This window comes from Amblyomma americanum, chromosome 10 (assembly GCF_052857255.1).
Source record: "Amblyomma americanum isolate KBUSLIRL-KWMA chromosome 10, ASM5285725v1, whole genome shotgun sequence".
Taxonomy (NCBI): domain Eukaryota; kingdom Metazoa; phylum Arthropoda; class Arachnida; order Ixodida; family Ixodidae; genus Amblyomma; species Amblyomma americanum.
The window spans coordinates 50,674,926-50,692,569 of record NC_135506.1 but is presented as its reverse complement, the minus strand read 5'-3'; the positions used below and the strand labels follow the sequence as shown (position 1 = coordinate 50,692,569).

General features: G+C 48.3%; 1 protein-coding gene across 1 annotated transcript in view; it reads right to left on the bottom strand.

The window, feature by feature from the left end:
* Positions 1-11,864, bottom strand: part of LOC144108878 (corticotropin-releasing factor receptor 2-like) — a 118,343-nt gene extending 106,479 nt beyond the window's left edge. Inside the window, exon 1 of the mRNA XM_077642108.1 lies at positions 11,395-11,864. Within this exon, the coding sequence (XP_077498234.1) occupies positions 11,395-11,593 (199 nt within the window). The 5' untranslated portion in view covers positions 11,594-11,864. The remainder of the gene's footprint in view (positions 1-11,394) is intronic.
* Positions 11,865-17,644: the final 5,780 nt, after the last annotated feature.

Here is a 17,644-nt window from a genome sequence, read left to right as displayed (position 1 = left end):
AAAAAAAAAATAAAAGGTGAAAGCACGGAAGCAGACGACCCCCTGCCTTTGCTTTCTGCACGGTGCGTCCCACCTGCCTCACATTTTTCTTCCCAATAAAAATGTTAGTTTGCGCAGCGCCATGTTAGCTGTTTCTTTCTTTGAGTCCATGTTGACGAATTTATTGTAGCGATAGCTACATTACGGTAGCATTTCAAGCCTTCAGCAGGGCGGCGCCGTGGCCACCCTGTGGCTGCGCCGCCACGCTGTCACGTGGTGCGGAGCAGCTGCCGGCGGCGCGGCGCCGTGGCTGATCACGTGGTTGGTCACGTGACCAAGTTCCACTCGGCCAGCTGTAGCTATCGCGTCACTCCAGGTTTAACCAGAGCTAAACCACCACCAATTTTCTCGCTGTTCAGAATCTCTGCTATGTATAATCTAAATAAATGCACAGTAGAAAGGATTTGCTTATAAGTTGTATAGTGGGGATCTCTAGCACTCATGAAAATGCAATGCTTCGGCGATGGGATGGCCTGAATTCCTTTTCCCGTGCAAACTTTGTTTTTATTGCGGTTGTTTTTATGTGAACACAGATTTGTTTGTCACCCACTAACCAGCGGTGGCGGCACAGACTGTAGGTTCAACCGCTTCCTCAGCGGCTCCATTTCGATGGGGGTGGCTCCGTTTCGATAGAGCGCCATAACTAATGTAGAAGAACTTCTTGCTGGGCGAGTTGGTGCATAGCTTTCTTGGGATGGCATTGCGCAAACGACAAGACGTACACAGGAAAAGTAGACGACAGATAGAGCGCAAACTATCAACTGGATTTATCCAGTTGACAGTTTGCGCTCTATCTTTCGTCTTCTACTTTTCCTGTGTACGTCTTGTCGTTTGCGCAACACCATCCCAAGAACGCCATAACTACAGAGCCACCACGGCTCCACATCTACCTATGTTGAGGGTCGTACACAATGCTAGCTTACGCTAAAAAAGATATTAGTACGATGTTTTGCGCATTATTTTTTATTTCAGTTGATTCTCTTCTTGATTTGTTATTTATGAAGACAAACTTTTTATGAGCTGAAGAGCATACGTTATCAACGTGCGCACTCCATTTAGAGCTGGATGTAACTATACCGCATAAGCACTTAAACTACTCTAATTGTTTAATCAGGTTTCGGTCCGCGTGATGCGAAAATTCCAGTTTCTCTCTTTCCTTTGTAAGACACATATATAGAGTTTATTGAAAATTAATAACGATGTTCCACCTTGGAAACGATACTATGCTTGTAATTCCAGATTTACATTCAGCCTAAGCTCATCGCAAGCAGAATTTAGGGCTTTAAAATTGACGCAATCGTCTGCAAACAGTTTCAGTGACACAGATGACTTACAGCGTCAACTAAGGAGGCAGAGAGCTGTATTATCTCGTCTCCACTTGACCGCAACCAAAGCGGGCTCATCGTCAATGCAGTTCCGCGGAACTCGTATCCTGAGCATTTTTTTAACATGAAAGCGCTACTTCACGTGGTCAAACCGGCTCACCAAGTTTGTGTGAAACTTGACCTTTAGGTTGACCTTGGACAAAGCATAAATAAATAAATAAATATTGCCGCGACTGTGTTTCGAACCCGTGGTGGCGCGAACCGATCAGCTTCGCTGGCCACTGCACGAGAACACTATATGCTATCGCCATAGCCGATCACGCCTCGTATTAAACTGCAACCCGCTCACACTACAACACGCTCAGGCGTTCACGACAACACAATGTAGTGATTGAGCGAGTTGATGGGGTCGCCTCGGAAGGTGTTTCGGAGACCGTTAAACATCCACAGACAGTCGAAACTATTCCGCAGTTCCCCACTATGGCACCCCTTTCTCTATTCCTTCTTACTCCCCCTCCTCCTCTTACCTTATGGCGTGTTTGAGGTGTCCACCGAAAAGTGAGACAGTAACTGCGCCTTTCATCGCACTATGCATAAATGGATTTTACATTTCCGCTCAATGTAAATAGTTTAGCCGTGACTGGGATTCGGTGCAGCGATTAGAATGGAAGCGCGGTTACTTTATTCATTCATATGTATTCAAGGCTTCCTGTGTGTTCACGCATAGACAGCGAGTATATAGAAACCACGTACTTGTGTTTGAACGTACCGTCCTGGCGTGGCAACCTAATGTGGATAAACCTACTGGTTAGGCTTTTCTATTATGCATAACCACAGCGCGAACTATACTTCGGCTTGCACGTTTCGACAGTATCTTCGTTTCATATCACATCTCGACTTTAGTTTTCAATTTACACACCTTCCCTTTTGCATGTATCATCTTGTGTGGTTGCTATATCCCTTCGGCGCTGTCTGGCTTTGTACTTTAATTACCGCATTTTCCGGACTATAGTCCACAGACTATACATGCTTAAAAGCTGAAGTTCCACGTGATACGGACTATCCATGGGTGCGGAATATGCATGATTTATTTCTAAAATCTTTTTACAAACGCGAAGATGCTTTGTCTGGCTGTCGAAGTAAAAACAAAACGGTACCCGACTGCGGCTGCCACATTTGGCTGTGCTAAATCACATAGCAAAATCCGTACGTATGTGCAGTCAGCTGCGATATGCGAGCAAGTGCTACTGGCGGTGCTTGGAGTGGCTGCTTTTCTGTGCTTGGATTTGTGAGCACATGCCAAAACCCTCGATGAATAACGTCAGAGGCGTCGTAGTCCTTCTTGACGAACGGTTGCGATAGCTATGAGAAGACTAAGAACCTTCCCGGCAGCATTAGAGCTCAGTGAAATGGAGCGTGCGTCAAACCGAGCAGGAGAAAAAAAAATTTGACGTCAATGAAAGAAGTGCACGGATGTCGACTGCTTCCCTTAGGCACCTAAAGAAAATCTGGGCTGCTTCCCTGAAACATCAGTGGACAACCCGGAAAAGTTTTCAGTCGAATGTCTTCTGCGCGGACCATACGACGGATGCGGACTTTAGTCCAGAAAATGCGAGTTTTGTTCCCCAGCTGCCGCATGTAAAACATGCCTTAGTGTCGTTCACGTTTCTGGTTTTCTTTTACCTGATTTTTCACTGCCTATAACAGCTGGCGCTATGAAACGCCGTCGTAGTCAGCCTACGCCTCTCGTAGAAGAGCCCGAAGTTTCTCGAAATTGATCGTACAAGTCAGAGAAGAACAGTTGGACGGACAGTAAGCGGCTGACGCCTTTGTGAGAGTTCGGTCCGCTAGCGTGTTCACACAGGCACACAAAATATAGTGACTTAATTAATTCGGAGAAACTTTTCCGCGCGCTTAAATGATGCTTCAGGAAGATCACGCGGTACTCGAGAGCGCAAATGTGTCAAGGTCACGCAGAGCTCATTCATTTCCAAGGTCTTCGGTGCCTCGAGCGTTTTATAATCCGGGTTTCGCTTTAACGAAACGCTCGTAATCCCATTTGCAACCGAGGTCTCGCGAACTTTGAGCCATTAGACGCCTTCATGAGCTAATTTTCTGTCGTTTTGCTTCTGAGACCGCTCCCTTTGGCTACCTAATGCGTTTTGGCCACATACTAATGCACGTGTGTTTGTGCGCGCACGCCTATGGATGCATGGAAGCAGGGACCATTAGTCATCTGTGTCAGAGATACAAATTATGGCGGTAGGCTGCAAACAAGAAAAAAAAATGTAAAGGATTTAAAGGGAAACGAAGTGAAAAGTGGAGCAGCCTGAAAGAAGGAAGGAAATAAAGTGAAAGTAATACAAATGAGAGAGAAGGAAAGGGAGCGGAAACTTCTTTTCTGCAAAAGTTGCCGGCCCCGCCGCGGTGGCTCAGTGGTTAGGGCGCTCGACTACTGATCCGGAGTTCCCGGGTTCGAACCCGACCGCGGCGGCTGCGTTTTTATGGAGGAAAAACGCTAAGGCGCCCGTGTGCTGTGCGATGTCAGTGCACGTTAAAGATCCCCAGGTGGTCGAAATTATTCCGGAGCCCTCCACTACGGACCTATTTGTTCCTCTCTTCTTTCACTCCCTCCTTTATCCCTTCCCTTACGGCGCGGTTCAGGTGTCCAACGATATATGAGACAGATACTGCGCCATTTCCTTTCCACCAAAAACCAATTATTATTATTAAAAGTTGCCGCTCAGTGCTGGAAAACGGTGTGAAGCTGCCATTTGTTCGTTTTTCGCAGCAGTTTTCAGATTTGTTAGCTTCTTGCTTAGCTTCCGTGTTTCGGGCGCGTATGTCCAGCATCCTTGGGTAAAAACTTTTCAAAGTTGAAAAATTGTAAGCCACTGTTTTGGAAATATTGAAGGTAATGACCCTTCTTTCGATGTGTAGCAAAATATTTCTTGTAAAGTTGTTCCATGTGTTGCATATAGCAGTTATGAGGGCATTAGAAAACCAATGGGGAATGCTTCTGGCGATAACGAAAACGACATTATCAAAAAAATGAAACCTGTCGACGGTAGATCTGCGGATCTATTGCTTGTTATAGTGAAATATTTCAGTATACGAAAGAATTGGCTTCATAAACTGTTTCCCGTTCAGAAATTATTTTCTCCCTAATTGCTGGATATGAGAGCTTGCGCGAAAAAAAAACTATTATGAGAGCACCCGGAAGTCTTTTTAATAATAATAATAATATTAATAATTGGTTTTGGGGGAAAAAAATGGCGCAGTATCTGTCTCATAAATCGTTGGACACCTGAACCGCGCCGTAAGAGAAGGGATAAAGGAGGGAGTGAAAGAAGAAAGGAAGAATAGGTGCCGTAGTGGAGGGCTCCGGAATAATTTCGACCACCTGGGGATCTTTAACGTGCACTGACATCGCACAGCACACGGGCGCCTTAGCGTTTTTCCTCCATAAAAACGCAGCCAAAAACGCCATTTCAAACTAACGAGTTGATGTTTCGGTTTCGCATCATTTCCCACCTGTCTACGTGCAGCTATTTCGGAATACCAGCTTCGCTGCAGCGCCACTGCAAGCGACACGAAAATTCGATAAGGCTTCCAGCATTTGCGATTTCCTTTCTATCTTTTTTTTGTTGCTTATTTTCAGAAGATCGCAGATACGTGGTCAGAATGAAGTATATGAACTCGAGTATCCGGGTTTCGAACGAATTCCCTACATACAACCCTTTGTTTCTTTTACGGGCCGGAGCGCCCTCTATTCATTGGAACAGAACGTCAAAAAGGAAGCCATTCCTCCCGGGGTCAGGACGTGTAGGGTCGCTCGACTGAAAGCGACAACGGAAGCCCGAGGAACGTCTATTGTTCCTGCGCTCTTTAATGTGGACGTCGGATACTTGCTGAGCGAATAATTTTGGAGATCGTAACGAAGGAGACGTAGGCATAAACAACCAAACTTGTTAAAGCGCCGTTCACATTACTTATGAGGCGTAGTACCGCCGGCCGGTATAAAGGCTGTGAAAGCATGGCTTACCACTCAATAGGTGCATGCGCTGCGACTGAAATAATCTCTGAAGCTCAAAAGAAATAAAAATAGTTCAAAGACAGGAAATAAAGCCTCTCATTTACTGCCCCGAAGTTGACGCAGTCTGACCTTCACTGATAGCTGTTGCGGAAAAAAGATGAAAATGGTCAAAACAGAAAAAAAAAACGAACTGAAGAAAGCGCAGTGGCGAGGCGTATGCAAGGAGTAAAGAAAACAAAACCCGTCTAATTAATTCGATCTGGTCAGCCCACAACCCGGAAATTGCCTAAGTAGTTAGGTTAAGTGGCCAATCAAGTTGCGGCTCGAGGGAACGTGCTTTAACCGTTGGCAGTGACTGAAAGGGGCGGAAAGCTTGTTACAAAGGGCAGTGAAAAATTAACATAAAACATTCGATGGAAGCCGTTCTTTAATGGAGAGGTGACGAAGAAGGTAAAGCGCGATATACGAGCCACTTATTTCCCTTGCCTTGTGTGCTAAGTAGCTTATCGAGTTCCCGGTTTTGACAGTCCTGATGCTATAAGTAGCATAAGGTGGTTATCGCACAGCGCCCACCCTCTCCGTTCGATCACGTTCCCCGTGACGCTCGCGGTAATACAGGACGTACTACGTCCGCCGCTATGAACGAAAGTGGCGCTGGTGAACACCCTCAAGGTTAGGTCACTCTGCACATAAATACTCCAGAAAGCAGAATATTGGACACAAATCCGACCGCGGCAAATCCACAATATCTGGACAAAGAATCCGAGGATCGAGTTTAAAGGCTCAGGAAAACGGTACAAAGGCGTGCTCTTGGGTTTTTTTCAACCCGCCGCGGTGGCTCAGTGGTTAGAGCGCTCGGCTACTGATCCGGAGTTCCCGGGTTCGAACCCGACCGCGGCGGCTGCGTTTCGATGGAGGCAAAACGCTAAGGGACCCTGCTCAGTGGTTAGGGCGCTCGGCTACTGACCCGGAGTTCCCGGGTTCGAACCCGACCGCGGCGGCTGCGTTTTTATGGAGGCAAAACGCTAATGCGCCCGTCTGCTGTGCGGTGTCAGTGCACGTTAAATATCCCCAGGTGGTCGAAATTATTCCGGAGCCCTCCACTACGGCACATCTTCCTTCCTTTCTTCTTTCACTGCCTCCTTTATTCCTTTCCTTACGGCGCGGTTCAGGTGTCCAACGATATATGAGACAGGTACTGCGCCATTTCCTTTCCCCAAAAACCAATTATTATCATTATTTCTTCACCGTCGTTTTTTGCTTGAACCAGTCACATTTGGAGGCTGCGCGGCTCATACTGTGTTTGGGCTTTCCCACACATCACACGTGATGGGAACAAGATGGCCGATAACCCTCATCCGGCTATCACAACCCTAAAGCGGACATTTTTCTGCTTGATACTTCCATAATGTTTTACATATTGTCACCGACAAACGCAGCAGGAAGCGGGAAGCGCAGCCGTTTACTGGGATGGGGCTCGCCGAACAGCCGCGCTCATTCGAGACAAAGAAGACGCTCGGCCACGCGCTGAGAGACAAGGTACGGCCACCAGGTGGCGCCGGCAGAGTGTCAGCAGTGTGGCAATATTTAACGGTCACACATTTGTACATCGTGTACATTGCCGTCCTCCCTCCTATCTTTTCTTACTATCGGTGCCCCCTTTCTTTAGATCTCCCTGTTTTTTTTATTCCCGCTAGTCGCGGCTGAGGTGCCTCAGGTTTCAATGGCAGAGGTCGCGGCTAGCAATAGCTTTTCCTTCCATTGTTTTTTTTATTTTATTCTTATTTATAAATAGCCACTAACAACAACAAACAACAACAAACCACTCCGACAGATCTATTTCTGTAGCGTTCAAAATTTTTCAAGCGTGAGCTCCAGCATCTCGTTTAAGTAAACTGTGAAATGGGCTAAAGAAAGGCCTCTTGAGACCGGCCACTTGAGGTCCGAGTCTATAATAATAATAATTGGTTTTTTGCGGAAAGGAAATGGCGCAGTATATGTCTCATATATCGTTGAACACCTGAACCGCGCCGTAAGGGAAGGGATAAAGGAAGGGGTGAAAGAAGGAAGGAAGAATGAGGTGCCGTAGTTGAGGGCTCCGGAAAAATTTCGACCACCTGGGGATCTTTAACCTGCACTGACATCGCACAGCACACATGCGCCTTAGTGTTTCGCCTGCATAAAAACGCAGCCGCCGTGGTCGGGTTCTAACCCGGGAACTCCGGATCAGTAGCCGAGCGCCCTAACCACTGAGCCACCGCGGCGGGCAGCCCTGGAATTATAATTGGTTTTTGGGGAGAGGAAATGACGCAGTATCTGTCTCATATATCGTTGGACACCTGAACCGCGCCGTAAGAAAAGGGATAAAGGAGGGAGTGAAAGAAGAAAGGAAGAGGTGCCGTAGTGGAGGGCTCAGGAATGATTTCGACCACCTGGGGTTCTTTAACGTGCACTGACATCGCACAGCACACGGGCGCCTTAGCGTTTTTCCTCCATAAAAACGCAGCCGCCGCGGTCGGGTTCGAACCCGGGAACTCCGGATCAGTAGTCGAGCGCCCTAACCACTGAGCCACCGCGGCGGTGCGCCCTGGAAGTAATAATAATATTAATTGGTTTTTGGGGAAAGGGAATGGCGCAGTATCTGTCTCATATATCGTTGGACACCTGAACCGCGCCGTTAGGGAAGGGATAAGGGCGGGAGTGAAAGTAGAGAGGAAGAAGAGGTGCCGTAGTGGAGGGCTCCGGAATGATTTCGGCCACCTGGGGATCTTCAACGTGCACTGACATCGCACAGCACACGGGCGCCTTGGCGTTTTTCCTCCATAAGAACGCAGCCGCCGTGTTCGGGTTCGAACCCGGGAACTCCGGATCAGTAGTCGAGTGCCCTAACCACTGAGCCACCGCGGCGCAGTTTCGGTTTTCAGTTCATCGTTGCCAACCAGCGGCGGCGGCGTCGTCTCTCACCCAATTTCGCCCAGCTTTGGAACGCTGGTTTGCACGTCGCTGGTCATTTATAATAATATTTGGTTTTTGGGGAAAGGGAATGGCGCAGTATCTGTCTCATATATCGTTGGACACCTGAACCGCGCCGTTAGGGAAGGGATAAGGGCGGGAGTGAAAGTAGAGAGGAAGAAGAGGTGCCGTAGTGGAGGGTTCCGGAATAATTTCGACCACCTGGGGATCTTTAACGTGCACTGACATCGCACAGCCCACGGGCGCCTTAGCGTTTTTCCTCCATAAAAACGCAGCCGCCGCGGTCGGGTTCGATGGTCATTTCGTTTTCTCTTTTAAAGCATTATCTCCGTTCGAACTCTAATGTATGCTCCCTTCGCTGACGCCCGCTTTGGTCTTCCAGCGCGCCGACGTTGCACGCGGTTGTCATGAGACTTTGTTCTTTGTGGGATGGCGCTTCCTTACAGGGCCTCATTGCTTTTTCGCATTTTTCTAAGCTTTTTTGTATTTTTAGGGGGTGTGAAGAGGGGCATTTTATAACTTAGCCTTCGGAAAATTCGGGCATTTCTTCCTATATTTTGGAACTCTGAATTAATGAAGCGTTATCACCTATAGCGTTATGCTTAGTGGCCATTCACGAGTGAAAGCATAGATTTCTTTGTGTAACTCATATCATTTGAATCCTTTGCAGGTTGCATAGTGATATGCAGTCTAATGAAGCAGTCTGCACTTGTGCGCATGTCATGGGTATATATTTATGGTGTTGTGTGATTTTAGTTTTTTTGATTTGAGGGCTAAAGACCGCAGCTTGGGGAAAAAAGGACAGTGGTAATCGTGGTATTTATCGTATAGGAAAAAATTTCGTTCTGAATATATATTTGATATACAATTCGGTATTCGAAAGCATTTTTCCTCCATATTCGTATTCGATTCCTTTTCGAAAATTTCGCCCCTAATTTCTAGTTCAACAGGCCCCCGTTTTTTTTTGTGCAGCGCTAGTGCCCTGTGTTTTGTTGCCTCCGTTGTCAGCGCGTGTTTGTCGCGCTGTGAATGTTCACAAACCGCGGCGTTGATTTTATATCAGTTTTATGCACCCGTAGGCTTTAGTCTACGACGTGTGCAGCGCCGCAAGTCTAGTGGGGAATAGATATTTAATGTTTCTATTTAGAGTCTATTCATAAACTCTGGAAAGACTGGAAAGGAAGAAAGTATCTACGATGTAAAGGGGTCCAGAATAATGGACTGCGAAGAGCACAAATTTTTTTCTGAAAGCTAGTCCAAAAATGTATAGACAACCTGGAAAAGTTGTTAACAAAAATTTTCAGACGTTTTAAACAGAAGTTTACTCACTGTTTCAAGAAATAATTGTTCTTGAAGGGGCGCCAACGCCACGGGTGAGAGCGACAAGTCCCGGAGCTTTTTTTTTTTGGCCTGCGAATTTTCTTATAACTGCTGGAATCGGCTGTGACTACTTTTTTAGAAAAATAATTTAGCAGTGGGGCGAGCAAGACCTATAGCTTATTCACAACCATAGCTGCATATGAACTTTTTTTTTATAAAATAGCGGTAAAAGCGGGCACGGCCGTAGGGTCGATTGAAACTGTGCCCCTTGTCTTATGTTGATAACAGTTATATATATTGAGAAGCTAATTTTACATTTATAGGCAATGCCGGTGTCTGACGCTTAATCTGCTGGTGAGAAGTCGAAAATATCAGGCGCTATATTTTGTTACGATGTGTATTTTTTTTAGAATACACTTTTGCCTATCTAGCCTTGGAAGTTTCGACTCGTGACGTCATGACTGGCAGTTAAACAAAAAATATCACCGGCTGTTACAGTGTGCGTAACCAAAAGAATCTACTGCGAAAAATAATTGTTGGAAAACACGTATGTCATCACAAATTATTTTTTTTATTGCGGTCGTTTTACTAAATGAAACGCTACGGAACACATTTTGGGCACTATGTTTCCTAAGGAACACAATTGTGACAACAAATATTTTTTTCTCACAACTTTTATTTTAATGAAGAGAGTAACACAATTTTCTATACGTGTTTAAGCCGACAATCTGATGGCGCTTCTGCGCGTGGTTTTGACGCGTGTCGTTTTGTGATGCAAACTTATATACAATAAAATACTTGCAGTGAACTGAAACTTCGTAAAAGTCCATTATATTGGCTATGGCCATACGCTGAAACGCTGGCAAGTGCCCAGAATGAATTAAATTATTGTCGCTCGGGCGACGGGTGAGAAAAAGAAATAGAAACGTACCCTAAGGCGCAGAAGTGATTAAGCGGAAGCGAATTAATGCTAATCCGTACTCTCCTGACTGCCGTATTGCTGTGTTCTTTGCTTGAGGCATGCATATTTTTGCGCCCAGTAATTTAATTGAAGGTAATGCTAAATGTTGAAATTTATCACAGAAAAAGAAGAAAAAAATCAACGGGTGTTAGCGGCACTGCTATACCAACTAACGGACTAATCACTTGATTAAAAGGTGTCCACCAGACGGTTAGGAATATTTGATTGGATTTACTAGCGTCCATCCCAGAAAACAAAATTGGTAGAAAGAATTGTGGGATGCGTAGTGTCTAAGTTAGAACAAAGCTTTATCTTTATAAAAACATAAACTTCTCGGTGAGTGTTTGCGCATGAAATTCCTTATCTAAGAGGCCAAAAAAAGAGAGTAGTAACAAAAGACGGTTCATGTCATTTATCTATAACTTCTGAACGCAATTTTCTTAACGGGCTTCGTTTGTTGCAAGTAAAGCTTTTCGTCAATTTCTGCAGCTGTTACTAACTCTCTGGACTGCATGAATGAGCACATCATTAATTACATGGCGTTCCTGCAAGAAACTATCTACAGTGTTAGGGGGCCCGGATAATGGACTGCGAATGCTCTTCACCTCTTCCTTTTCAAACCAGTAAGCATACCGTAGTAAGGAGGGCGACAATAAAATTCACGGTGCAATTCACAGACTACGATCATCCGTCACCAAAAACTGATCAGGAAAATACCGGACGTAGTAGCTGTCACTCACCTCCCGGAGGCTGTCCATGCCAGGCGTTCAGCTGAGCGCACTGCGCCTCATTGAGATGGTAGTCGATTATGGTCGTCGCATTCTGTCGCAGCAAAAGTTCGAGCGAAGCAGTGGATGCCTCGATCAGGTCGCCTCCGATGGACCAAACTTGCTCGTTCACTGTGGTCGAGGAATCGCCAGCAGAACTTTCCGCCGCCATTTCGAAAGCAATCACTCGACAGCAACGCGGCTGCACATTCTTTCAATTCGTCTTTCCCCTAATCCGACTGAGCGCTATCCAGATGTGACAAGATCCTGAACTCCGACGCTTCAAGTCAGGAAATGCGACGGCACTTTCGAGCACTTCGTGCGCGCGTAAACTTCTCCCAAAACCGCGCGTCGGAGTAGCAGACGAACTTTGCTCGAAGACGCGCGTCCCGCACAACCGCGCTTCCAAGATCGTCTGCTTCTCCCGAATTCCGGACGCCGTTGCCGCTTCCTTCCCTCTCACCCACCTTTCCTCCTTCCTTCACTGGGAGAAGGAAGGAGGGAAGCCTCGCAAGGTCACGTGGTAAAAACGGGATCGATTAGATGCGAGCGGGATTTCGTCTGCTGTGCGCTGAACGCGTGCAGACAAGCCTACAGAGATAGTGGAAGCAGGAGAAAGAAATACATGGCAGAAATACAATGCGTGTTTTCGTGCGTAAGGCGGAGAGTAGTAGCTGGACGAGATAACGGTGGGCGCTCATCTCTAATACGAGCTAATTACATGGGATTCTTGGCAAGAGTTTCGCGGATCGAAAAAAAAAAGTCGGTACACTGCGTCGTTCGAAGCGCAGGACTTTGAGCAGGCACTAATGCTCGCTTGAGTTAAATCAGGGAGTGTCACAGTAGTCTAAAGGAAGTAGAGGGAAAGGGCAATTGTCTTTAAGCGTTCATGCTGGTTAATTCTATAATGGTTCCTGACCGCAGAAGTCTTTCGAGGTATATGATAACATGCGGAGGATAATGCTGCGCTCGGCGAAAAAAGTTACGATCCAGTTCCCGAACTGCCCCACTAACTACAGTAAATGTGTACCAGAGGGGGAGGGGGGGAGGTAAGAGAGAGAGACAGACAAAGAGGAGAGTTGGAGAGGCTGGAGGAAAGGTAGGGAAAAGGGTTGTGGTGACCTACCCGCTAATTGAAAAGAAAGAAGAGACATAAAGGGTTTCCCAATAAAGGGAATGTCGCAAGAATCAGTCTTTAATTAGGAACGTGTGCGCGGCCAACTGGCGACCTGTCGTGCAAGCCTGACGCCGTCAAGACGTGGAGCAGGGCCTGGGAAATGTTGTGCCCGGACGATCGATGGGGTCATCAATTTTTTGCACAGGGCAGCGCATATGAGGGGCACTGGCATGTTGCCGCGAAGCGTTGTAATATTCGTTTGTTAATGCTGCTTGCTTGAGGACGCTGGCACGTGGCCTTGTCACTTTGTCTACCGAGGGGCGACTTAATTTCCACCGAATGTATGCAGTCACGGGAGACTGTGCTTCTGGCGCCTTATTTCGAAACTTCACGGAAACCTTTGAACTTAGCGCGGCAAGAGGTGGTGACCCCTCTTATGATCTTCGAAGATAGCCAAGACCACTTTTTGCTATCACCGTCGCCGAGTTGTGTGTTTGTGGGCACGCGTTCGCCCAAGAAACAGTTCTACTTTCAGGCACGTCTCTCGCCTGACGCCCACGTCTGAACCGTGCTGCAATCCCAGTCACATCCAGGCCATTCGCTCTAAAATGGAATGCGATGTGGCCGTTTACCAGCACAGATGACTCGAGCAATGTGCGCGTGAGGGCTTTTAATACAGGACGTATTTCAGTCAACCATCTGACACTGGAAATTTCGCATAATAGCAGCGTCGTTATGTATACCTCATCTTCGACTTCACTCTTGTATGTCGTCGTTTAATCATTTGGAACTTTAGGGCACAATGTAGCCCCTCTACCTTCCACGTATCTCGAGACGTATTAAAGACGCGTGTTCTGCGGAACAATATTACTTAGCTATTTGGGATTTATTTCAATTTATTTCCAGTTTTTTTTCTTCTTTTGACTGATCTAGAATCAATGTTTTGTGTACAGTAGTGACAGTGTGACAATTTTTTAAGCTCCAAAATCATCTTTTTTTACCCTTTGTAGACTAAACCTCTCCTACAAAAAAAAAGCCTACTGCACTTCGCCCACCTCTCCAGTTCAGCAGCTTTGCCTCCTTGCGAAGATTAAGTTGGAAAGAGATAACCCAGCTGTCTTTTCTGGTTTTTCTTTTAATGGGTCGAAATGTAACAAAATAAGACATCGTGAGATATTTGAGCCGGAATACTTAACACGCAGTTGAAATTTATGGCAGCAAACAGTGGCACTGAAACGTCTCTTTAATAGCCCAGCTCTAGTCATGCATTCGCAAACAATGTCAATTTCACGCTTGTCTCCTACATTGATTCTGTGGCTTTCTTAGTAATCTCTTCTGCATCTCTGCGACTGAAGCATTCTGGAAGACGGTCCACGTTATGCAACCATACCGCGATATTGCACCCGAAGGATATTCCAAATGTCTTTGGATCATCATCATCAGCAGCAGCAGCAGCCTGACTACGCCCACTGCAGGGCAAAGGCCCTCCCATGTCTCTCCAAATAACCGTATACTTAGCCAGCTGCACCAACCATATACCTGCAAACTTCTTATTCTCATCCCCGCCCACCTAACCATCTGCCGCCCCCTGCTACGCTTACTTTCTCTTGGAATCCACTCTATTACCCTTGAGGACCAGCGGTTATCTTGCCTTCGCAGTACATGCCCTGCCCAAGCCGATTGTCCACGCTGCCCGCTTTCGGTCTCTTAACGTTACACCTGCAAGACTGGCCTTCGGCTTTGGAATCTTCAGAGACTGGCGCTTAACTAAGAAGACGACGAGAAGCGCCGAACGCTCGGTCCCTCGTGCGTGCTCTGGACGGAACGCTGCCTCTGGTCTGTGCCTGGACTATACCGCTGGTTGTTCGCGACGCTGTGCTTTGCAAGGCGTTTCTAATAACAAGTGGTGGAGGTTCCAACGATCCCCTCGCCCTGGAGCTTCGCACCCGCGCATTGCCTACCGTCTCTACAATGACTGAGACCGTCAACCAAACCGCTTCACCGCTTTTGTCGGCTGTCTTCTGTTCCGGCGCCGCGCGCCAGCGTGACCCGGCCATCTTCAGCGGCACAGATGACACGGATGTGGAGGCTTGGTCGGCCTCGTATGAACGCGTAAGCGCATACAATAAGTGGGACGATACCGTCAAGCTCACCAACGTTATCTTTTATTTGAGCAACGTAGCCAATCTCTGGTTCTGAAACCACGAGGCGGACATCTCAAGCTGGGCAGCTCTGAAAACCAGCCTGACAGAAGTCTTTGGCCGTCCCGCAGTGCGTAAGCCTCGCGCCGAGCAACGCTTGAGTCGGGCCCAGCAAACCGGTGAAAACTTCACTAGTTATATAGGAGATGTCGTCGACATCTGCAAGCGTGTCAACCCTTCTATGAGCGAGGCCTACAAGATCAGGCATATTATGAAAGGCATTGAGGGCGATGCCTTCGAGATGCTCGACGCCAAAGATCCCCAGACTGTCTCCGGTGTCATAGGCTACTGCCAATGCTTCGATGAGCTGCGCAAACAGCGCATTTCTACCCGGCGTGCAGGCTTTCAGGAGGCCACACTTTCCAGCTTGGCTATCCCAGGGGACGGTACTCTGGACCAACCGTCGCTCCTCCAGCGCATCCAGCAGTTTGTACGTGAGCAAGTCGCACGCCAGCTATCTTTGTCTACCGGCCCGCTTACGCCTGCGCCATCGCTCACTCCCAACTTACAGCGTGTTATCGAGGAGCAAGTCGCTGAAGTCCCACCACGCCCTCCTCAGCCACCTCTGATCGCGGCTACTCTGACGTACGCCGATGCCGTGGTGCGGTCGCGGCCCTCACCTGCTGCCCCTGTCTACAGGCCACCTACTCCGCACCGCCAGCGTTCAGGACATTCGACCGTTAGTAGCCTGCATCGCCCGCCTGCTCATCGAGAACGTTCCCACACAATCGAGTTCATCGTCCTCGCCCGCTCCTCTTACGACGTTATCCTTGGTAGAGACTTCCTCTCCTCACATCACGCCGTTATTGACTGCGCCGGTGCTCAGCTTGACTTGTCGCCCTACAGTGACGCCCCCTTGGATGTACCCGGTGCTGCTGCCGCTACTGTGGTCGTCTCAGAGGAGACAGACGTTCCGCCTTTTTCTTCAGTGCTGGTGCCTCTTTCTTGAGCTGCTCTCTCAGATACAACTGTCACTTCTACTCCCTCTTTACGATGCGCTGACCAGAAGTCTGTTTTGCTGCCTCATGCCGTGCTTACAATTGTTCGTGGCTCCAGCGCTATTTTTGTGGCCAACCCGTTCTCCTGCCCTACCACTTTACTCCGTGGCCAATCGCTTGGCAGTGTTGCCTTTCTCGATCCCGCCTCAGCATACCCCCTCGTCGATAGCACGGCTGGCCTTCACGTCAGCGCCATTACGCCTGTTCCCATCACCAATCAGTCTTCTGTCGATATTTTTCACTGTTCCGTCGACGTCGCCCTGACGCCTACCCAACGAGACCAACTTGTCGCCGTTCTGCAGCGTTTTCAAGCTTCGTTTGACTACGAGCAACCTTCCTTGGGCCGCACCACCACCGTTACCCACTGTATTGCCACTGGAACCCATGCCCCTTTGCGCCAATGTCCGTACCACGTGTCAGCCGCTGAGTTCCGCATCATTGACGAGCAGGTGACCGACATGCTCAAGCGCCACGTGATACAGCCCTCGCACAGCGCGTGGGCATCGCCAGTGGTCCTGGTCAAGAAAAAAGACGGTTCCATCCGGTTCTGCGTGGACTACCGTCGTCTCAACAAGATTACACGCAACGACGTTTACCCTCTCTCCTGTATGTATGATGCCCTTGACTGCCTGCAGGGCTCTGAGTTCTTTTCTTCATTGGACTTGCGCTCCGGTTACTGGCAGGTGCCGATGGCGGAGGCCGATCGCCCAAAAACTGCATTCGTCACACCCGACGGGCTCTATGAATTTAATGTCATGCCCTTCGGCCTCTGCAATGCACCCACCAAATTTGAGCGCATGATCGACAACATACTCTGAGGGCTGAAATGGCACACATGTCTTTGTTATCTAGACGACGTTATCTAGACGATCTCTTCCCCGGACTTTTCGTCTCACCTCCAGTGCCTTGAGAGTGTTCTTCGCTGCCTGGCCGGCGCTGGCCTCCAACTCAATTTGAAAAAGTGCCGCTTTGGAGCTCGGCAGCTTACTATTCTTGGACGTGTCGTGTCGAAGGATGGCGTTCTCCCGGACCCGGCCAAGTTGCGAGCTGTGGCCGAATTTCCGAAGCCCACTTCTGTAAAAGACCTCCGCAGCTTCGTCGGCTTCTGCTCCTACTTCCGCCGCTTTGTCCGCAATTTCGCCACTATCATCGACCCCCGGACAAAGCTCCTTTCCAGCCACGACCTTTCGGTCTGGTCGCCAGCCTGTGATGAAGCGTTTACGACACTCCGTCGCCTCCTGACCACTCCACCAATTCTTCGTCACTTCGACCCTCGTTCTCCGATGGAACTCCACACTGATGCCAGCGGCGTCGGCCTCGGTGCAGTACTCGCTCAGTGCAAGCAAGGCTTTGACGAATTCGTTGTCGCTTACGCTAGCCGGAAACTCACAAAAGCTGAAGTCAACTATTCTATCACCGAGAAGGAGTGCATAGCCATCCTTTGGGCGATCGTCAAATTTCGCCCCTACCTGTACGGGCGCCCTTTTGAAGTCACCGAACACCGCGCCCTCTTCTGGTTGTCCTCTTTAAAATATTCCTCTGGTCGACTGGCGCGCTGGGCTCTGCGACTCCAAGAGTACGAAATTCGCGTTATCTATCGTTCCGGCCGCAACATGCCGATGCTGATGCCCTCTCACGTTCCCCTGTACCATCTGAGGCAGTGTCTTGTATATCCGCCCTACCTTCTTTGACGTTTGACTCCGCTGATATGGCTTCCGAGCAATGCAAAGACCCGTGGATCACTTGCCCCTTAGATCTCTTATCTGGCAAATCGTCTCGACCTCCTTCCCGTGCTCTCCGTCATCAGTCCCACCATTTCGTCATCCGAGACGAGCTTCTTTACCGCCGCAACTATCTCTCGGATGGTCGCAAGTGGCTTCTCGTCATTCCGACACATCTGCGCTCCT